The sequence below is a fragment of the Brachyistius frenatus genome, unplaced genomic scaffold, assembly GCF_029030835.1.
Source record: "Brachyistius frenatus isolate BFR_SWC_R1_liver_20210118 unplaced genomic scaffold, ASM2903083v1 Contig_32, whole genome shotgun sequence".
NCBI classification, from domain to species: domain Eukaryota; kingdom Metazoa; phylum Chordata; class Actinopteri; family Embiotocidae; genus Brachyistius; species Brachyistius frenatus.
The window spans coordinates 1,323,794-1,347,500 of record NW_027210631.1 but is presented as its reverse complement, the minus strand read 5'-3'; the positions used below and the strand labels follow the sequence as shown (position 1 = coordinate 1,347,500).

Genomic DNA, 23,707 nt, shown 5'->3' with positions numbered 1-23,707 from the left:
AACTGTACTCGTATAGTTTGCCTCGAGGGAGAAGGGAGCACAGTTTGACAGCAATCTGAGATCAGTACTGTCGCATTTGCCGATGACTTTGTGCGCCAGTGATGTTGGCGGTGACTTTTGCTTGCGCGTGTGTGCACTGTAGAAAGGAGTTGTACTTTGGAACTTTGCAGCTGAGAGGTAGAATATATCTTTGCTTCAAATTCTTGAGAAAACACGTGCAGAGAGACAAACAAGTCAAGAAAACGTCTGCATCAACTTGACAACACGGGTGCAACATTTATATAAAAAGCTGCAAATGAAGGAAACGCCGCCAAATACAGAAATGTTGCAAATAGCACGGACTGCGACGTAAAGGTTTGCAGGAGGGCAGTAAAAAGTAATAAACGCTGCTGGACACGCTTGTTGTCATGGTGACGTACTTACTGTCTTTCACTGGTGTGGGGAAATTATAATGTGTTTTGTTATGTTTATTTGTGTATATAATACCCAAGTTCAAAAATCTCCACAGCAACCATTCTCTGCAACAATTCTCTGTACTTTTGTTTAAACTCCCATTTTTTTTTTTGGGGGGGGGGGGGGCTTTTCTGTAGTTTAATATAATTTGTTTGCCTTAAATTTTGGACGAAGATACTGATAGCGACAGGCCCGACAGCAGTCTCTGAGCTTTTTGATTGACCCTTGTCACTTGTACATGCAATAAATTGAAGAGAAAGCCCCACCCAAAATAACTCCACCAATATTATTAGAATTATACATGTTTTATTAGTAATGATGATTCTAGTTTACTTAAACGTTGCGGTTACTTGAAGGTATCCTTAATGGCTATTGTATTTTTCTCATCTGAACAGTTGGCTTATCATTTCACACCATGAACTTGTGAACAGTGGATGTGCCAACAGCTCGGTGAAAGGTGTTTATGTCCCCACCATCATTATCATTTAATCTGGGATTTGCGTCTTTGTACTAATGCACCATTCGCCTAAAATGCCATACAGGTGGTTGCTTAGAAACCTGCCGTGTGACGTGTCCTTTGGTGGAAGAAATGGTATTTTATATTTCAAATTTCAGCCAGAAATTCACATAGGATGTATGTGAGTGTATTGTGCCATCATTGTCAATCTTTAAATATAAATATATATGTTCCTTTCTTTTTTTTAACGTCAAGAGATTTCGAAGCAAGAAAGTTAGAGAAAGAGGTTTTGTGTGGATGAACATCTTGAGAATGAATGAGAGCCAGTGGAAATGCCAAAGCTAGTGTTTTCGAGATGGAGGATAAAAGAGGGAGAAAGAGGATTCACGTAAACATACCAAAAGCTGTAAATTTCCCTCGGGGAAATGTATTGACGAGATCATTTGAGAGGTGAAGAGGAGGTTTACTTGGTCACCAGTGGTGAGATTCTGTCTCCTTTTCTTTAATCAAGGGATATATTGTATTGTATTGCATAATATGTATGTGACTAAAAAAAAAAAACCGCATATTGTCAAATTGATATATCATGACACCTGCGATTATTGTGTTTTTGGGACACTCTGCTAAAAATACAAGCACATTTTCAGTGTGGTACCTTTTATTCCTGCAGACTTCCCTCTGACTCGGGTGGCAGCTTTTAGCTTTCCGCTGCCTGCCTCTGGATGAAAAGAGAGAAGAAGAGAGAGAGAGAGAGAGAGAGGCATGACTCATTCACATTATCCTCTGAAGTGGAAATCCTGAAAACGCATCTCACACACACACACACACACACACACACACACACACACACACACACACACACACACACACACACACACACACACACACACACACACACACACACACACACACACACACACACACACACACACACACACACACACACACACACACACACGGGACACGCGTACAGGGGGAGCCCGGGAGCCCATTTGGAGTGCCACCATGTGTGATGTGCTTTGAGCAGCAGCCAGTCATAGACTGTGGAGCCTCAAATTCTCTATCCATTGGAGAAAGTGTATTTGAACTCCCGGACTGTGCCCTCAACTCAGAGTGGGAAATCACTCCCAGCCACCACACAAATGCCGGCACCGTGTTGCAGTAATGTTGGTATTTCCTTGCGATGTAGTCATCTTTTTGATGTCCAGGTTTATTCATAGATGGTGTTCGATGGAGGAGGGGGGGGGGTTGTTCAATTCACTCAGCTGGTCTCTTCAGTTGTTGAATAGTAATTAATAATATTTTACATTTGAGGAAACCATCATGAATCAGCTAATCTACATAGTGAGTTCATTCATACTTCTTATACAATGATAATTGCGTATACTTAATTCTGGTTCATCGGGCTATGATACGCTCTGTTGTGGAGGCCTCATCACTACATTAATGCAAATTAATACCTATTCGTTAAAGGGTGAAGGTTTACGGTCATGTATTGTTTTCAGTTTCCATGACGGACACAAAAAAAAAATCCTCAAGCAGCTGGACTTCCTGCCAAACATTACAGGAGCAGAAGTGAAACGAAAGATCATCTGGTGAAAAATGATTTCTTGTCTCGATCATTTGATTGCCGCTCATCTGGTTTATCTGCTGTTGAATCTTTGAATACTGACTGGCAGTCAGACATTTGAAGATATAACCACTATTGAAAATTGGAATGGACTTTCTATGGCGGCGACAGCCCTGTCCAGAGATATAATAATTTCAGGTATCGTGTCCGTTCTTGCAGACACGATATCTCAGGAACAACTTGAGGGAATTTCTTCAAATTCGGCACAAATATTCTGATTAGAATTCACTGGTCAAAGGTTTGTTGTCCATTTTTAGTTCCAGTAGGACTGTAGAATCACATTTAAGAGGCTCTGGTTGCACGCTGCCAAACAGTCCACGCGGAGAGCAAAAAGAGGTGGAACGCATTGGCTGAAATGCAGTCTCAGAACACATCACAGTTTCTTGTGCTTCTTGTGCTTCTTCTTTTTTGATACCAAAGGTGTTTTTATTTCAAGAGCAAACACAAGAGAGTGAGACAGCGAGAATAATGCCATAGGTGGTGTTGATGAGTTGGCAAGTTTACACGAGAGAAAGAGAGAGAAGTACATCCACAAACAGAGTGATAGATTTGACTGAAACTGAGCTGACAAGAGGGAAATTGCTCCAGTTAGAGTTGCTGGTGAAAAGCAGTTTGCAGCCTTGATACTCTTCAGCCACTGCTGGTTTTCAGGACTTTGTCTGAGAGCCTTTAAAAGTCCCTCACAATCCCAGCGATTGAAAGGATGATGGGAAGCAGTACCCATAGTTTCATGCCCTCTCTGCAACCAGGACCTGTCACGAGATAAACAGATGAAAAAAAGAAGAAGATTTTAGTTCCCATAGAAGTCTGTACATGCTGATTTAACCTCACTTACAAGTTAGTCATCCCGCCTTTCCTTTCCTCTCCTCTCCGCCGGTCGCTTTTCTTCCCCTCTTGAGACCACTGGGTGCTGTAATCGTCAGCACCATTCATCTCATTATTCAAAAATCAGAGTTAATGACCAGATCTCATACCACTTTCATATAAGGCCATTTAATTTTCCCCAGACCTCATTCTTCCACTTTCAGGGGAACATAAATTCCTCACAATTGTAATAATCACCATGGCTGTCGATTTTGCTGAAACAGAGAACTGCATAATATATCACTTGCCAGAGATTAATAGCTCGGCCCTAGTTTTATTGAAGCATGAAATGAGGGACTATAAAAATCGGCATCCTTGTGATTAAGTCTGAGTTTGAGTTGAAACCGCTTCATGCGTAGCTGTATAACCTAAAGATGGTTGTTTGTTCTTGTTCTTGTCAGGGCGATGGTAGTTTATATGGAACATGGGAGAAAATTGGTTGAAAATAGTCACTCCTTTGTAAACATTGAAAGTATCAGCGTCAAACCCAATGATTTCTACTGAGAAGGGAATTATTTAAAAGTAAGTAAATTACTGTATATTTAGCTTTTTGCTATTTTATTTGCTCCTGTTGCACGTGGATGGCGAGTAGCACGTTGACGTGCACAGAGCAGAGAGACGCTATAACCTTTGTAAGTAAGTTTCGTCGCTTGGTCATGCGAGCGCTGGTCCGGGTGCAAAGCAATTTCGCCATGTAAAACATGAGCAGACGGCGCACCTCAAATTTTTCATCAAACTCGACTCAAAATCAGCAACGGGAGACCCTTGAAATGGTTTGGAAAGCCTACGGCGATGAAGCAATGAGCCGGGGAAGGTGCTTTGAGTGGCATTCGTTTTTCAAGTGGTGCACAAAATCCTTCTCCAATACTGAAGAAGGTGCTTCGGGTCAGGAGCAACCAGAAGGGTTCTCTTTGATATTCGCAGGATTGTGCACCGTGAATTCGTCCCTCCGGGTCAGTCTGTCAACACCGAGTTCAACTGTGATGTCCTGAGGCGTCTGAGGGAAAACATTCACTTTGGTTTTTCCCATTCGGATTGGCGCTGTAGTGAGTTTTGATGGCAGCAGGATGCTGTATTTGTGATTTAAAAAAAATAAACTGGTGTCCATGCTTGTTGCAATTAAGGAACATGTCACAAATCTGAACAGTATGACGCATTTAAACCTTTTCAACAGTTCGTTTGACAGCAGCTACCTCCGGCTTTAGCAACACACGGAGTAGCTCTTAGTCGGATCAATTCATCTGCTGGCTTTGATCTTTTCATGGGATACGTTGAAGAATATTAAAAATATTTTTTAGATAACTGAGGATTTGTTGTTTGGCCACTCAGTATAGCATCACACAAGCCCCAGCATGGGGTCTAATGATGTCTGTATACAGCCCTCTTGATGTTGTTTGTATTTCTACACCTCATCCGAGAGTTTCACAGGAATACTGTAAACAGAGCGTGATGGTAACATGCCGACTCATGGCCAGCGGGGTACATAAATAGTCGCTGTTAGAATGCATTCATTGCCTGCATTTAAACAACAAATGTTTGCCCTCCTCACCAAGGGAACTGTGTTTTTAATCATCTGACCCCTTTGTGTCTCCACAGAAACCTGCTGGACAGGGACACCTTCTCCAAATCAGACCCAAGTAAGATCCACCAGCTCTCTTGTTTGTCCATCACCCACGGTGAACACGTGTCTGTGAGGGCATGACTGTTCATTCAGGTGGTAATCATTTCTGAGCTTCACAGTGAGGAGAGCAGGAAGGAAGCTGAAGGAGGAAGAAAGAGGATCTGCTGCATAATGTGTTTGTATTCTTCTCAGTTTTATTTAAATAGCCCAAGTTCACAAAAACGTATACACTGTAAGTATAAAGAAAAGGGAAGAAAGGGAATAAAGGAATGAAAAGTAAAGCGAAAATGTGAAACGGGTTGAAATGAATAGGAATGAGTGCACTGTCAGAGAGGGAGAAATGTGTTGGGGACCGAACACAGGTCTTTGCTTTTTCCATGTGCAGTCATGAGTCAGTCCTTACACAAGTTGGATTTTTCTTTCATTTAATATATTGGCACAGGCAGGTCTGACTAATTCGTAAAGTTGGCTAAGTAGCTTGTGCCTATAGATTCGAAGAGTGGGTGACAAGCTGAAGGAGTAGTTTTACATTATGATCAAAGGAACTTATGGAAGAAAACAGGTCTTCAGGTATACTATGTGGCTATGAGGGAGTTGGTTTCCCATTACAATAACACGGTTAAAAATGCTAGATCACAATATTGCTCCTATTTTTTTTTTTTTTTTTATCTCTGCCCATCAACATAACCCAAGGTTTTTATTCAGCACTGTTGATCGGCTTTTAAATCCAACTTCTCCCGCTGCCTCTGCTGACTGTGAAAACTTTTTATCTAATTTTATTGATAAAGTAGAGTCAATCAGAGCCACTATCGTCCCTACTGCCACACTCTCTAATGACAATCACTTACTACACAGCGCAATAAGTCAATCTCCTCCCATTTCCCTACCGGAGTTTTTAGAATCAGTAGCTCACATGAAAGCATCTTCCAGTCCATTTGATGTAATACCAACCAAATGTTTAGTCGAAGTCATTGAATCCATTGGGCCCTGGCTGTTGTCCGTTTTTAACAGTTCCCTATCCACCGGCTGTGTCCCAGACTATTTCCAAGTTGCTTGTGTGCAACCTTTTAAAAAAACAACAACAACAAAAAAAACGGGACTAGATACCAATCTCTCACAGAATTACTCCAAGCTTCCTTTTATCTAACATTTATTTTATTTTTATTTTTAAATCTGTATCCAGGTTTCTGGTTTTAGCAGCTGAAAACAATAACATTTTTGAACATATTTGAAAAGTTCTAATCCGGCTCCCGTCGTCGGTGACCCTGAGAAGGGGGCGGACAATGGAACGAGCTTGATCCTTGTTCTTTTAGACCTCAGTTCAGCTTTCGACCACCGTATTCGTTTAGACAGATTGAAGCACTGGGTTGGAATATCTGGCACGGCACTGAAACGGTTCTCCTCATTGATATCCTTATTCAGATTTTACTGTTGGCTTTTAAGGCACTTCACAGCCTCTCTTCCCTCCTATTCAGCTGACCTGATTGTTCCATACAAGCCTGCCCGTAGTCAGAGATCCTCAGCCAAAAAACGTATAACTGTTCCGGAGATACATCTTAAAACTAAAGGTGACAAAGCTTTTTCAGTCAGAGCCCCCAAATTATGGAACGAGCTGTCTTGAGGAAATAAGATCTGCAGAGTCAGTGACATCTTTTAAGTCTCTTCTTAAGACATACTTTTATCAGATAGCCTTTGATGATTGTAGTTGATTTTACTGATCAACTCTTTTATTTTATACCCTGTTTTAATTTGTTTTTAATTCATTTTTATGGTTTTTTATACGATCATTGTGTTATTGGATCCTTAAGGCTTGTTAGAATTCACTTGTTGTTTTGTTTTAATGGCTTATTTTATGTGAAGCACTTTGTAACTTGAATTTAGAAAAGTGCTATACAAATAAAGTTTATTATTATTATTATTGTTTCCTTCTTAGAAGTAATGTGAAAATCAATACCACTTTTCTGTACACCACAGATGTGCAATTGAACTCGAGACTTGACTTAATTGAGACCTGATACCTTTCAGTCTTCTTATTCAGCACATATCTTATTTTTGTCGTGCAGCAATGCATTGCAACCATAGTAACTGACCGAAACAGTAGAACCATCATCAGCTTACCTGTTATCCACAGTGTGTTTCTTTCTTGTTAAAAGATCGCCACAGAAAGAATTATCTAACATCTCAGTTGTAAATATGAGCTATTAATCTTATATTAAGTGCTTATATAGGTGAGTTTTATACTAAGCTGGAAACAGCAGTTTGAACAGCTTTGAATCAGAGCTGAACTTGGCAGCTGAATGAACCATGAATGATCTGTCAACCTACTGTTGCATGTACCAAACGAGCCCGGCTGCGCCGACTGTCACTCACGGCTTCAGTTTTCTTTACTCTGAATCCAGTCTGGGAACTCGGCTCATATTAGCGTTTGCTCAGCCGCTCTGAAGGGCGGACCAATCAGCGACAAGTGTCGATGGCTACCTGCGTTTCTCCCGCCCGTCCTTCACTGTAATTGGACGGCTGGTGACAGGGACGACCGCAGCATTATGCTGCACTCATGAAAAAAGGCTTTGGAGGACACGGGCCGTAGGCAGTTGCAGCGGTGGCAGAGTGTCGGCAGGTTTCAGCGCATGCTGATTGGTTCAAATTAACCCGAGGTCTACGCCGAGTAAGTTGGAACGACTCCGAACGATTCATTTTGGAGCGCTAGCACAGATGCCGAGCCCTGCAGAAACCTAGGGAAAACCCTGTTTAGGTCATACACACGAGAACGGTATCGATCTTCTCACTTAAGTGTTGGTAAGAAAGTAAATATGAAACGAGGTTTTCAGTGTTTGTATGTGGTGTGTTAGTATGTCTGCATGTACATGGCGGGTGTGTATGAGGAGTGACGATACGATGAGATCAAGGTTAATATTAATCCCTTAAATACAACCATCGTTGTTATCGCAGATCATATCTGTCATCTTGAGGCGTGCGTGATTGTGAAGTTATGATATCAGGATGATGTTTGGTGCTTTGCAACAACTCACCAATACACACACATCGCCTGCAAATCAGAGTATGTCAGCACATTTACAGTAGCCAGGGTTAAAAATAACTCAAGGTGATGATGATGATGACAGTGATGAGCACAATGATGAGGATGACAGTGATTGGGATGAGGAGGAGGAGGATGAGGAGGAGGAGGAAGCAGCCATGGCTTGAACCATACATTTAGGCATGCTTTTATGCTGAGTGGCAGTTGTGATTATGCTTAGTACGGCAACTTCAGTCTCCTGATATGAACCAGCCTGACAAGGGAAAAGAGCAAGGAGGTAAAGGATATAGGAAAAGGATCATGTTAATGTATGATATCTTGGATATGTCACCTGGTGGTCAAAATATATTTTAAATCTAAAGAGCAGGGAATAAGAAAACAGGTGTGCTGGCACAAGTGGGAAAAAAGACAAACACAAAAATTGTCTGAGCTAATATTGGTTTAAATTTCTCTGTTCCCTGAAAATATCACCTTCCCGTGTCTGTCACATACAGAAGCAATATTTAATGCGTCTTTGTGGGTGTGCGGACATGCACCTTGATATATTTTAGCTGTCACTTATCTGAAGAGAACATCAAAGGCCTCCAGAAGTGAAGAATACGACGAGCGAGCTCAGTAATTTGCCTTTTAGAGACCGGTCTTGTTTTGGGAAATTGCCTAATGGCCTGTAATGACGTCTTACACCATCTGAAGACAGGAAATATACAAACATATTTGGGCTTCATGAATAAAGCTATTAGGTGCTTTGATGCTGTTATGTTATTTGTAATTCATGTATTTATGGCTTGTCATTTTCCTAATGGTTATATGAAACACTGTGACATTTGAGTTGTTTTTTATTTATTAATTGGTGTCTTAGGAAGTAAGGTCCCTCTGTTCTTCCCTTCGTTAGCCTACGCATCAAACATTATGGTTTTAAAGACTAATCAATCATCATCGATATACAGTGGTTGTCTAAAGAGGGTACATTTATACGAATAATGAATAAACATTTCCCAAAAATGCCTTGACAGCTGCAGCAAATACAGTACAGTTTGATATTTATACGTCTTCGCTTGTGTAGGAAATGATAAATGATTTTAATGCTATGTGTCTCTGTTCTTCACAGTTTGCGTTCTCTACACACAAGGCATGGGCAACAAGGAGTGGAGGGAGGTCAGTTTGTGTATTACACAATGTGCTGTGTCCTTTTTTGGCCTCTTTCAGCGCTAGAAGTAAAGTGAGGAAATCATCATCCGGGAACCATAAATGTCTGTACAGAATTTCACGTCATTCCATCCAGTAGTTGTTGAGATATTTCTGTCTGAACCCAAAGCGACGGACAGACCGCCGGACCGTCATCGTTATTCCAACAAAATATTCGACCTGCGTGGCTAAATTAGCAGTCAGTCACACTGACGCTTTGAAATTCAAGTAGAAAAAAAAAAAAAAAAAAAATCACTCGGAGGTTTCTAACTTCTGAACTGAGTCCGAGTGTGTTTATTTTGGAGGCCAGTTTCTCTCTTTCGAACCAATGATCCAATGACGGGGTCAGGTGCTCACTTCATCTCTCCGTACTCTGGTGGTGAGTCTGAGCACCAGAAGTGATCCCATGTTGCTGCCAAGATTTGTCCCCATATCGCGGAAAACTTCAGCGAGCTGAGCAGAGCAGATCGGCGGACGTAAAAGTGGACGTAGCTTCCGGGTCTGAACAATGTGGCTGTGCAGAAATGCTGCAAGCTTACCGTACCGCCGAGGGCTGCTTAGAGCTCGGCTCCAAAAAAAAAAGCCTCCAGCTCCGTACACTCCCATTCAACTAGTCTCATTAAATCTGAAGTCAGTCAAATTTCTCCACGAGTTATTTTGGTTTTGCTAGCTAAAGCCTCGCCTTCTTATTAGTTTTCTGGCCGTTCATCTGAAAATAATCCCGTCATTAATTAGAAAATAAGCTCCAAAAAAACTGTCGCCGCTTGACCGCAGCACAAATTAGGCAAAAAAACCAACAATAAACACAAAATGGACAACAAAAAAAACTGTTTAATAACGTTTACCCACGCTGGCACTTTAAAATCAAGGAAACGTTCCCAAATCGGGACGTAAAATAAAACGGGCAGACAAAACTTTCCGCTTCTGAAATGCTCCCGGTGGGATATGAAGCCGAGCAAAGGACACCAGGTGACCGTCCCACGTTCAGTAGAATACGCACGCTAGAGTTTTGTATTACTAATTTATCACTCAAGGTTGTAACACAATTTCAATTCTGCAGTTTTATTATTAATCAGCATTAATTATGACACCCCATTACTCTCTAATTATGAAAAAACCCTCTTTGTTTGTACTAGTAGATACGACGGGTAACTTGTTTAAGACCATGTGTGCACTCACATCTATCTGACTGTACTGCCATCACTACAATGAATATTCATGCATGTAAATGAGGGGGCACATCTCGCAGCCCCAATCATTCCCAGTTATTCATAGTTCCAAGTAGCCCATCATCTGCATGCATTATTAACAGGCCAAGTTAAATGCCAAACCAGGACCTACCTGACCCCCATTGACTCGATACTTGAGCCGCTCTGCATTTATTACTCTGAAGCTGTGAATAATCTTCTGTAACCAGCCTCTCATCTGATGTGCCTCCTTGTTAAAGCTGTGATTTGTGTAAAGCTTCAAAGTTTAGTGAGTCGCAGAAAATGATTAAAAAGACAAATAATGGATTATGTAGATTTAGAGCATCAAAACTGACACGGTGTCATGGTCCAGCGTTTAGAGCAGCCGCTGAAGGAAAAAAAAAAAAACTGTTTGCCTAACATTTTCTCCAACTTGTGTTCTCACCGGCCTTTTGTCTTGTTTTCTTTGTCTAGTTCGGGAGAACAGAGGTGATCGACAACACGCTAAACCCAGACTTTGTGCGGAAATTTATTTTGGACTACTTCTTTGAGGAGCGGCAGAACATCCGATTTGACTTGTAAGTAAGATGTGTGTGTGTGTGTGTGTGTGTGTTCAAGGGTCTGGAGTTGATCTTCCAATCATTGTTAAAGGCCTCCTCCAGAAAATATCTCTTTCACAAATTTAGTACCTAAAACATGGATTGATTTCATGAACAAGTGTCACTCTTTTTTCTTTTCTTTTTTTAACCACAGATTTGATTTATTTACCGTTTACTTAGTTCAGTCAGACAACTCACATTTGAAATGTTTATTTCAACAGCAGAACACGGTTTGAGTTTGTTGCCTAGGGTCTGGACTCATCCTTCCCCGTAGATGGCATTACACAGATATATTTGGGGAGTGATGAACAAATATCTTAACCCCCCCCCGGAGCCTACAGGTGGATGCTGGGGTGGTGCTGGGGCCGAGCAAACAGGCAGCAGAACTGACGCAGGCGCAGTAGTGTCGTTGACAGGCACAAAGGGGGAGATGGGAAATTTCCCAGCTTAAATTGACCACCAAATTTGGAGGGTGCGCATGTCCGATGATTATGGAGGATGTGGCGCGTCACGTGATGCAGAGCGGAGCAGCTGGAGTTGACTGCCTGAACGAGCTCGCAGGCGTCGCTCCATTTGTGTTTCTTGCTCTACTGCTGTAATTGACTTCAGATTTACATGCAAACTGAGAGAAGGTTGAATTGATTGTGCAACACAAGAGTCACTGGGTTACTCAATCTAAATCTTCCTCCTTTACTTTAACTGTACCAGTAGTTTTTTTGCACAGAAGTTCATCTGTGTTTCCTTTACCATTGCCTTGGCAAGACTACAAATGCTCTTTGGTGATTGTTGTTGACTGATATATTTGGTTGCTGGAAGAGTTTTGGATATTGTTCACTGCTTTAAAAAAAACAAAAAAACACCTATTGAGCCTTCGTTTATGCCAAGTGCATGGATTTATATTGATCGCTTCTCTCATTCTCTTGTATTGTTGATGACCACATCAGGATATGTTGGTTTTAATGTGGTATAAGCACCATGATGTCACACTTCATCTGCGTTCCTTTGCATCGAGGCATCAGATGCTATCTGTGGGAGCCAGCTGGCCCTCAGGCTTATTAAGCCACCACCCTGCCTCTAGGTGAGGGGGTTCTCTTTCTCACATCGTATTTCCTGTTGAATTACGGAGGGATTTCACTGGTATTATTTTATCAGATGGAGATTAATTATATTTTAATCCGTGAACCAGGGAGCCACGGCGACAACCCAACTGGGATCTGAAAGTCAGACTTGGTGAAGAGGAGTTAGTGTGTCTGCACGCCTGCCTGTTTGTCTGTGAAAGATGGAGAAGAAACGGAAAGAACAAGGCAGAGAAAAAATTGTTTGTATGTGGTTATATGTCTATATTTGTGCACAGGAGCTTACGTATACCTATTTTAGGTTTGCTCCTGGTCTAATTGACGCTGTAGTGTATAGTTCTGGTATGATTAACACACCATAATCCCTGTTTCTTGGGAAAGTAAAAGAGATGTGTGCGCAAACTTTCTCGTACCCAGTTGCAATGACAGTATGCGTGCTTCACCTTTGTTACATTTCATTTAGCCGACGCTTTTATCCAAAGCGACTTACAATAAGTGCATTTCAACCATGAGGGTACAAAACCCAGAACAACAGGAATCAAGAAAATACAATTTCTTCAAGAAAGCCAAACTACAAAGTTCTATTAGTAAGTGCCATTTTAAGTGCTTCTAAAGTTCTACTGTTCAAGGTGAAGTCGGAAGAGGTGTGTTTGTCACTGCTCAGTCCTCTACTGTTCTTCTGTATCTTGTCAGCTGTCAGTCCATCAGCACTGCAGCATTATGTGAAGAAATGGAAGTAAATTGTAAGTTGCAGGCGAGACACTACAGGCAAAATATTTTAGTTTTTGATCTGTTTTGACGCCATAAACACGTCTTCTTTTAAAATATTGGGAAGAAAATGTCCAAAATACACATTTAGATGATTATTGAACTTCACTTTGCGTATTTGTGTCTGTAGATTTGTCCGAAATTAACCAAAAGTTAGCATATATGAAATCGTCTATAAATCAGGCTATGAATGACATCTGAACAAACTCCTTTGGAGAAACCTTCTGAACATGGATGGGAATAAAACTAGAAGGTTTGGTGTACTAAAATGGAGGTTTCTGGCTCAAAGGAAAAGAAAAAACACACTTTTAAAAAACAGCCTTTAATTTTACAATACATCTTTTAAGGCTGTTTTCTCTAAATGAGCCAGAAATCTCCACTTCAGCAACACATACATCCACCAACATCTCCAGAATTAGTCCCAGTTTTATTCTGAAGATTATTCAGAAGATTCATAGCCTGATTTATACAGCAGGGTTTGTTCAGATATCATTCACAGCCTGCTTTATACCCATATTTAATTCCAACAAACTTGGCTAAATGGTTTTGTTTATGGCTGTTCACAGTATTTTTTTGGTTTATTTCTAAGAAATCCCAAATCTCCTATGTAAAACTGTTTGACTCTTGAATGTGTCAGCAAAGGGAAACAAGGATTTTGAACCTGGCTTTATCCAATGTTCAGATCTCTGTAAATGGATGCAAAGGTGCACATATTTAATAAGACGATGCCTCATTTGTATATTTAAATGTAAAAATTTCTGAAAACTTGCAACACAAAAGATAATTGTCTTGATGTACATAATCAACTGGGAAAGTATGATTTTTTTTTTTTTTTATCTTAATCACCTGCAGTGTGTTACCTGTGGCCAGGTATTCTATGCATGTTGTCTCTTTTGCTACAGGAAGTAGCCCAGTTTGTGGTGAACACACCGACTCTTCAGACAAAACCAAAACTGAAATGTGCGTCTTTAGTTTGCATTCCCACATACTATGTGTAACCATGGCGACGATGTGTATTTCCGTGGTGCATCGGTTTCGGGTTGTGTGTGCGGTTTTAGCAGGTAGCCATAACAACCGGGGATCGTGGGTGTAATATGGGAATGGACAGACTTCCTTCAGGTTAAGAGAAGCATTTAACCTTTCATATCTACTCTGCCAGCTCCACTTGTGCACCGCGCCATGTTTTGACCCGGTATACATTCTCACACATAAACAGATTGGTAAAAGCCTGTTGCTGTTATATAAAAGCGATTTTTGAGGTGTCAATTTTCTTACGTAACCTTACTCCAGGGTCAGTTGTTAAGCTTTCAACTTAAAATACAAATTCACATTTATGTGTTTATAAGTGATTTTTCTTAACCGTGTTGAACTGTTGGCCTTCTTCTGAATCATTTCCAGTAGCGATAATGGTTCATATAAAAGCCCTATTTTGAATGCTAGAAATTTAGTGCACATAAATGTCAACTTTTACACGGAGACAGATAGACAGAGGTAGAGATGTATATAAGATACAGTAGATAAATAGTTAGCCTGCAGAGGGTTACACAGTCTGAGATGATAGCAGAGGAAAGAATGTTTCCTCCTTCAGGCCCATGAAGATGAGATTTGTATGAAAACAAAACGGCAACAGAGCAGAGGTTAGGAAATTATACAGTATGTCTTCTGAATATGAATTAGGAGAATGCGCTGGGTTTTAATGGAGGTGTAACGTACTACAAATTTGACTTATGTACTTTCATTTTTGAGTCACGTTTTGGGTACAGCAGAGAAAACACAACATTTATTGGCTTAATTGGGCATAATTCTGACTGTTGCAGTTAATGCATTGTAATGCATTTTAGATATTAGGTTATGCTTTAAAATCAAATGAATTAATGCTCACAGGATGTATTGTACATCATCTTGAACATTCCTGTACAGTAACTAAATCATTGTTTCATTTCTCTCCCAAAGTATTACCCAGCGAAGAGCAATCCATTTTTAGTGGTGGCGGAAATGATCTCAAATTGCCGAGCGAGTGGCTCGTCTGGAGGATCCATTTTTAGACAAATTCTTCTCACTGCGCACACTGTACATACGAGACCCCCCGCAGGTGAAATTGAGTAATAAAGTCATGAGTAATAATCCAACATGCGTGATAAAAAGGCACTGGCCACCTAATGAGCAGAGATGACAACAGAAAAGAGGTCTTACTTATTTACTTACCAACACAACATTTCTCAGTGTCTTTATTTCAAATGCACAAAAACACATACTCCTGCAGTCACACATGTGACTGCCAATTAGTCCATTTAGTGTCAGTTTAATGGAGGAGGCCTCTGAGCCTGTGATGCTGGGAAGTGAAATATCCAGAGCCTCTGGTGTGATCGACGGTGACAAGCTGTTTGGCCCCATTACTGATTTACCCACTCTGTAATCCCTGTTGTGTTCCCAGCTGAGCTCCTGCCACCCTCCATCACTTTCTAATCCACTGACTCTCTTCTTTTTTTTTTTTTTTTCTACAGGTACGACGTTGACTCCAAGAGTGCCAACCTGTCGAAACACGTGAGTGCTGCTCTTGTGTTTTTGTGCGCACGCATTAAGCCAGACATGTTCCCGTTTATTTTGGTCTCCCTGCACACTCTGGTTTATTTCATTGTGTGGTTGTGAGGGGTTTTTGGGAGCGTGATTGCTGTCCGTGTCATTACCTCCCATTTGCCTCATTTCAGCCACATAACAGTAATCTGGCCATTACAATGAGTGTGTTTATCATCCACTGTAATAGCACAGTCTCTGAGCGGCCTGTTGTTTACTTAGAAATTAAATATGTCCACCCTGGTTTTTATCCATTGATAGCAGTGATTATCACAATGTAATTAGCAACAACAATGTGATAACTTGTTTTTTTTACTGGCAACTAATTATAGCTCTTACCTGCCTCCTGCGTCACGGTGATGGTGGTAGTTCAAAGGGGAAGCGTGTCCCCTGATTTTTCACATGTTTACGTTATTTTTTTTTTTTTAAATGAAGGCTAAAACTAATTCTTTATTTACATGTGGAAATCAGGTAACCACACAACGTATTTGCCTGTGTGGTAGGCTATCGCCAATTTAACAGATGTTTCAGAAAAAGGCTGTTTAAATTGATCATTCTGATCCAGTCGGTGGGCTGCATTGTGTATCCCAAAACTCCATGTCTGACCGTAATCTTCTTTACACACACCTGTGTTTATGAAATCGGCTTTTACAGCGATATCTGAGGCATGTTTGAGCAGTTGGTTGCCGTGGTAAGATAAGATAAAATAAGATGAGATTGACTTTATTCATCCCACATTCGGGAAATTCGGTAACTGCCAACGCTCACCTGAACTGCTACGGTTCAATAGAAGGAAGTCACAGCAGCCAAAAACATAGAGGGAGGGCAATAAAATAACATGCACCAATGATGGCACCAAAAACAAGGCAGATATCAGTTTTACACAGTTCTCTTTTTTTTTTTATTCAGCCTTTTATCTGGATGTTATCTGGAGATACATTTATGGGTCCAATGTTCATAAAGGCCAGTGTGCAGTCGTGCAACACTTCCTCCCTCTTTTCAGCAGTTTTCGGCTGCTTTCTGGAAGAGAAATACTACAGCTGGGCATATGTAATTTTAATGCGTCCATGTTTGTGAAAAAGAACATTATTTCAAGAGCTGCAGATAGCCTCTGCTGCTTTGTGTCGTAAACAAATGGAAAGAGGTCGGCATTGTCGGGTAGAACATAAAGAGATCTACTATAAAGACAAGAGGGTGGCACATTTTTATTACTATTATCCATTTGAGAATTTTTCCTTCTTTCTTTATAGTCAACCCCACTGTTACTTATAGTAAAACTCCCGATACAAAAGTCAGTAATCCTCTAAAACAGTGGTTCTTAACTGTTGCATTGTGACCGAAAAGTGGGTTGTGGGATAATTTTGAGTGGGTTGTAGATGTATGCGTGGTAAAAAAATAAAAAATTAAAAAATGGAGGGAAAAGAGACAAAGCTTTGTTTTGAAGTCCCCAGAATTACAGTGATGTGCATTTCCCATGAGGTAGCTCACATGGAGTAGCTGTTTGCTGCCAGTAACAAACAAATATAAAGCCTTTCCATCAGTAGTTAGCGAACATTTGATAACAAGGTTAGGATTAGATAAGTCTGCCTTTTTATCTAATTCAAGATAACTCTTCCTTTTTATTTCATTGGTTGTTTTTTTTAGCCCTAGTTGCACTGTCTGTCTGTCAACATGTTTTTGTTTATTTCATGATTCAAACATTGCATGAAGGCGTTGTAAATTACAGCATTTTTCTGGGAAATAAATTTGAGTAGTAACAACAAAAATGAGTTTTTTCGACTTAGTGGAAAATGTGGGTCCAAAGTCCAGAACCAGTTAAGAACCACTGCTTTAAAACATACAACCCTCGACAGCAAACTCCCTTAAAATGGTGCATTTTGTACTGAACTCCAGTAAAATGTTAAAATGCATGATTGATGATTAATGCCAACAAAAAGCCTGATGTGCCTATTTCCTGTGATTTGAGTGATCGATTGTCTGTCTTTCTGTGTTGGCTCTGTGATAAACTGGTGACCTGTCTAGGTTGTACCTCACCTTTGCCAAAAGTCAGCTGGAATAGGCTGACTTTTGGCGTGACGTCGGAAAAAGATAATGGATGGGTGTTTTTTTTGCTGGTATTGTTCAGCCCATAGGAAAATAAATATAATAGCTTTGACTGACAACCTTTGTGGCAGGATTTTATACAGGTCTATAATTCACCTTCATTAAGGCGCCATGTGCCTGTTGAAATCGACAGAGTCGCATGAAGTGGGTTTTATTTAGCCGTTTTCCTCAATTACATCAAACTGCTGTGCAGTATCATTATTTGGCATCTGGTTTAATGGATTCTGTGCAATACGAAAGGAAATATAACAGGCTACCTTTAATGCAGGACCATAGTATTGGTGTTTTATGTTCATACTTTACATTAATACTTTGGTTACTGCTCACTGAGTATGACTTTCAAATTTGTTAGCTTTTTTATTTCGTAGGGTAGCTGGCAGGTACACAAAGTGTTCATTTACCTACATATTCATTACCTAGAAAGACTTAATTCATTGTGATTATTCTCTTAAGTATTATTTTGACATATTTTATATACATCAGTCTTTATAGTTGTGGTTTTAAAATAGAAGACATCAAACACACTGCTGGCATTTATTTGTCTAGTGTATGAAACTAAGTGAAGATACATTTAGTACTACAGTGAGAAACACACACAGTAACTCAAGTTTACTGTCTTAATGTTTCCCTGCAGGATGTTCTCTTCTTATTTAATGCCAATTTGATGTCTCTTCAGGTGCGATCCATTCCTCTCGTGTTATCTCATCTCCTTTTCTTATATTTCCCTACTGTCCCCTTTTTATTCTATCCCATTGCCAGACCCTTGTTCTCTCACTTTACTTTCATCTTCCATTTCCCTCCATCGCTCTGTCTTTGCCCCCCCCCTTGCCTCACTTGTTGGAAATCAATAATCTCCTACAAGAAGAGACACGCGTGTTAGCTTGGAGGCAGCACACTATCTCGGCAGCCTCGATGCAGGTCTCAGGGGGCAGAGCCAGAGAACCAAGCCATTAGATGGTGTTTTAACATGGGAACTGGAGGCTGCAGGCACACTTGGGATCTGGAGTGAGAATGAGTGTGGAATACAGAGGGAAAGGCAGAGAGAGAGCAAGGGTGAGGTAAAACTCATTCTGCCTCTTTTATGAGAGCACGCCAATTTGTATCTGTATGCAGATAGATAGGAAGCCAAGCTGATCCCATATAGAAAGTCCATTTAAAACACATTTCAGAAATCACAGGCAATGTCATTTATTTAAAATTACCTGAGAAGCATTTTCTTTTTCATTTTTTGCTGACATGTTTTGATGTCAACAACAATAAAAATGTCAAAACAAAAAAAACCATCCCTGGCAATAAAATGGCTAAATCCCCACAAAAGATGGAAAGGAACTGAGCAGGCCCGTTTCATTGCTAGATCGAAATCTTCATTTTCAGCTATTACATTGTTAGCTTGGAGGTTGTTGTTATTCTTGTTTAATGCTGCGGTGGATATTTTGAAGATGGCAGTACGCAGATAGCAGAAGGAGACGATAATGTTGACTGAAATGGTCGGCCAATGGCAGGTTTATACCATAAAACATTGAGTAAGTTGCTGCTGTCAGAGCTGCTGGTCAATGTCCGTCACATCTATCGTTCCCAAATGAATGACCGTAATTTGTCTAACTAACTGATAATTCCAACTAATTCAAACTGTGTGGAAAAATATAATAGATAGACATCAGGCTAACATTTTCTTTGAAAAAATTACCAATGTCAGGGAAACCGCTCAAACGATGGCAATATCGGTTGTCGGTCCACTATTTGTGTCCCAACTGAAATATCGCACCTATTAGACAGATTATAATGCAAATTGATATGGACATTCGTGGTTTAATGCTGTTTCGGCTTTGTGGCCTTCATCAGGGTCGTCATGAGACACATTTAAAAAAAGCACTTAAACAAGGTGTGTATGGAACAGGAAAAAAAGAATTGTATACAACCACACTCACATCAGTCCATGGTCAGGACAGTTGTTGTTCCACACTAGCAGAGATGCAAAGGGAGTTTGGCGCATGGCTGACACCATATATGGTCCATAACCATTGTTTGGGGTGGCACTCAACTTTGTATAGGCAGAGCCTTAACGCAAAATGTGTGGGATTTTTTTTTTGGCCAGCACACATAAAAGCAAAATAAAATACTCTGACCAAACACAAACTTGTCACAGAATGCTACATAAACAAAGTATTAAAATACGTAATTAATAACTAAGATGCTAAAAAATGCAATAATTTTTTTTTTTTAAAACTCAGAAAAGAGGATGGTGATCCCCTCACTTTTCCTCGAGGGTTTGTTTTTGTGATATTGAGTGAAATGTAACTTATTGAATGCAGGAGATTGCCATTACATTTGGTGTGGAAGGTAATGTTCCCTTAAGGATCAAATGTAATAACTCTGATCACCTTTTATTTGGTTAACATTTAAATTTGTCCAGTACTTTGGTGTACGACCAAATAGCTTCAAAACAAATCACATTCGCATTCAGCTTCAGCAGTATTTTCTGTTTTAATTCTAATTACTAATCGTTAGCATCCTAATACTGAGCTACACGTGGAAACACTGAAGGGGGTGGAAGAATATACTCCACCATGACAAATATGTTATTTTACTGGATAAAAAGTATTTTTTTATATGTAGGCTAAGCAGGAAGAAATCGGCATGTTTTTATTTTGATTTTGATTGTATTGATTGGGAAGTGAAATGAGAAAGCTCACACTGTCACTGGTAGCTTGATCAGTATTTACAGATACCACTGAAAAGCTTACAACCTATGAATGGAGCAGATGTGTCAGATGTAAACAGCTAAGTGTGCCACAGGAGAACAATAAACAGACTTTAGGCTTCTCAAGAGTTCAGCATAAAACTGGTGATAAAAGGAGCTGGGTGGTTCCTGGTCTGCTACAGAGTAAAGTCATGAGAGTTGTAGAAAGGCATTAGTGTTCAGCTCATGTTCTCCTTGAAAACTGATATCCATCAGGTTTTTGAGCCGTCTTTATCCGTCTGCTCTGAACATATTATCTTCTTTGAGTCTCGCTCTTATCTATCAAATAGTTCCTTTTTTCGTAACATCGCTGAATGGAGCGACACCCACACGATTATCTATTTCACATAAAATATTTTCCGAGCTCACGCCGTTATATATTTAGTCATTAGCTGCACCCAGCCGGTCCTCCGATGGACATCTGCCAACAGGGTGCTGTTGCTAGGTGATTGGTGACTGTACTGCACAGCCTTTACATCATAGACAGGGGGAAAATATCATAAACTACATTTTCAAAGGTTAATTGAACACATACTGTGGCCAAAACAAATATGTGTATGGGAAATTAAAGTCGTATGACTGAATGAATGCGACTGATAGCAAGACAAACAGACATAAATCTGGATAAATGGATATAGAGACAGTAGAGGCTAATCAATGGAGCAAGGAGAATCCATTATTTTAGTGCCGCCTGGAGTCAGATGTTAGACACAGTGTCCAATGCATAGATTACGCATGATGTTTTTTCTCTATGTCCTGTTATATCTCTCTGCCTTTCTCTCGGCTGCAAATCTATGATATGTGATGGCAGTTTAATTTACCAGGAAAGTATAAGGAGAGCAGACTGGGGCAGGTGTGAGGGCTGCTGGGAGAAAAGGCTGCTCGCTAATATTATCTGTCAAGGAGGAACATGGAATTTGAATTGACTCGAGCCTGTCGGGTCATTTTTGTTGCTTCATGGCTGAGTGATATTGTGTCAGTTTTGTTTATTGAGTGAACTGAATTTGCATTCATTTTCTGTGTCGTGACTGAATGTTTTTTTTTTTTTTTTTTAAAACGGCCTCATTTCTCTCTGGTCAACTTTGCAGGATTTTCTGGGCCAGGCTCACTGCACTCTCGGAGAGGTGGTCGGATCGTTGGGAAGTCGCTCGGAAAAATCTCTCGGGTGAGTAAGCGTGCACATAGCTGTAGTGGGGAGTGTGCCGATATGTCAATAACTATCTGTCTAAAGGGGATGGAACACAATCAAATGTCTTTTTGAGATGTCAGTCACGTTTTCCCAGCAACTGAGGCATTTCCTTTGGGATTTACAAGAAGGGGGGCGACGCAATTTGCATCCATCGGGTTCTAAGGCCAAAGCAATACCTTAATGTGCCCAAACCCGACATTAACCATTGCATTATCATATCTTAAAACTGATTTATTGTTCAATAGTGAGTTTGGAAGACACAAGCAATGATGCCAAGAGTCTCGAAATACTGGTACCAGATGAGTAAAAAAACGTATCGTAAAAGTCAGAGAAGAACTTTGAAGCTCTTTGTCATTATTTTTCTTAAACCAGATAACCCTGAGTGAGGAAAAAAAGAAAAGATGCTTTTTTCCATCTATAATTTGACTTTGCTGATGTGCATGAGAGCATGTTGTTTGAAAAAACATTTTAATTACTGACAGACACACTGCCTTGTTTTGTCACTACTTTTACATCAACAAATAAATCAAAATCCTTCTTTCTAGCTACACACAGACTTAGAAACAATGTATTAGTTTGTATTAAGTAACGGTATAATTATTATAATTGAGATTAGCAGTAAAATCAGCTTCAAGAGCCCCTTGCATTTTCTCCTGTCGTCTACGATGCTGCTCCTTTGGCCTCCTCTGTTTCACATATTTTCTCCCATTATGAAATCAACTTGGCTTCTTTTAAATTAGGGCGTTTTAATCCAATTTGCATTTTCTTTTGAAGCCTTGATGAGCCTTGAGATCTAAAAAGAGGTTTTAGAGTGCAATGACTGCAGAGCTGGCATCCCTTCACTGAACATTGTGAGGAACCAGCTAACCTGTGTGTGTGTGTGTGTGTGTGTGTGTGTGTGTGCGTGTGCGTGTGCGCGTGCGTGCATGCATTCCACTATTCCTCTTCATTTCAAAGCAACGCTGTCATCCATTTCGATAACAATCATCATGGTGATTGCCATGGCAGGTTTCCCACTCAAAGGGAAGGAAAACGAGAAAGGGAGTGCACAGGTGTGTGTGTGTGTGTGTGTGTGTGTGTGTGTGTGCGTGCGTGCGTGTGTGTGTGCGTGCATGTGGATGATCAAGAGTCAAGTGAAGAGATGGCTTTCCACACACAGACAAACACACACACACACACACACACACACACACACACACACACACACACACACACACACACACACACACACACACACACACACACACACAGGTCACCAGGTTCTTGACAATGTTCATTAAAGGGATGCCAGCTTTTGTAGATTTGGTAATGTTGATACTGAGGACATAACCACCACTGGAGGAGGAGGTTTCTTTCAGACTGCTTGTCGAAGCCACAGTTAGTGGCTGCACACAGATTCTTTAAAAGTTTTAAACAAGACTTTTAGGATTTAAAGCTGCAAATTAGCCTAAAAAGTCATTGTATTCATAAAAGGTCTAAAAAATTTGAGACAAAAATTCATAATCAACCAAGAGGACAGGACACAATTTAACAACTATCAAGTCTATTTTGTTTGTTTTTTAAACATTTTATTATTCTGTTGTGTCCTCAATCAGCCACCTCCTGCTGCCTGTGATTTTCCCTCAAGGTAACAGGAGTCAGCAAGAAAAAACAATCACTATATTATTACTGATGATGTTTAACTAAAGAAAGTGATGTGAAGGGTTGGTTTCACATAACGGACTGCAGTAGAACACGGGTCATTGCGCTAAACTTGTTCTTTATCATATTAAGATCACTGTACTGTGTATGTGGTTTTTAATACATGTCAATAGTGGGGGGGGGGGGTCAGTAAAACATTGTGAATGATTTCAAAGACATCACCAAGTTATAATGTTTATTAAAAGAGTTTGTAGGGACTCTGAAACAGAGCACATGTTGTTCACTTAACTTTCCGAGTCAGTCCAGCCCCTTTGACCTCGCTTTGGTTCCCGCTCCTCTGTAATAACGTTGGCTCATCAAATACGGAGGACAAGCTTCCTGAAAATGAGCAATAAAGTGTAACTTTTAATGACGGTTCAAATTTGGGCTGCCATTTTTTAGAGCTGCAGAATTACATTAAATTAAAAAAGGAGATGTTCTTGTACATGACAATGTTACTGTGTAATTACTGTTGAAGGAACAGCTGTGGCTGCACTTTTAACATTAAAGAAAAGTACAGGCTGTACAAAAGATATTTTTTGAA

General features: G+C 40.3%; 1 protein-coding gene across 1 annotated transcript in view; it reads left to right on the top strand.

Moving 5' to 3' along the window:
* LOC138621745 (copine-8) overlaps nt 1–23,707 on the top strand; it is an 82,921-nt gene that overhangs the window by 17,002 nt on the left and 42,212 nt on the right. Inside the window, exons 2-6 of the mRNA XM_069700004.1 lie at nt 5,001–5,041; nt 9,171–9,217; nt 10,909–11,012; nt 15,382–15,421; nt 21,383–21,459. Coding sequence (XP_069556105.1) covers nt 5,001–5,041; nt 9,171–9,217; nt 10,909–11,012; nt 15,382–15,421; nt 21,383–21,459 — 309 coding nt within the window. The remainder of the gene's footprint in view (nt 1–5,000; nt 5,042–9,170; nt 9,218–10,908; nt 11,013–15,381; nt 15,422–21,382; nt 21,460–23,707) is intronic.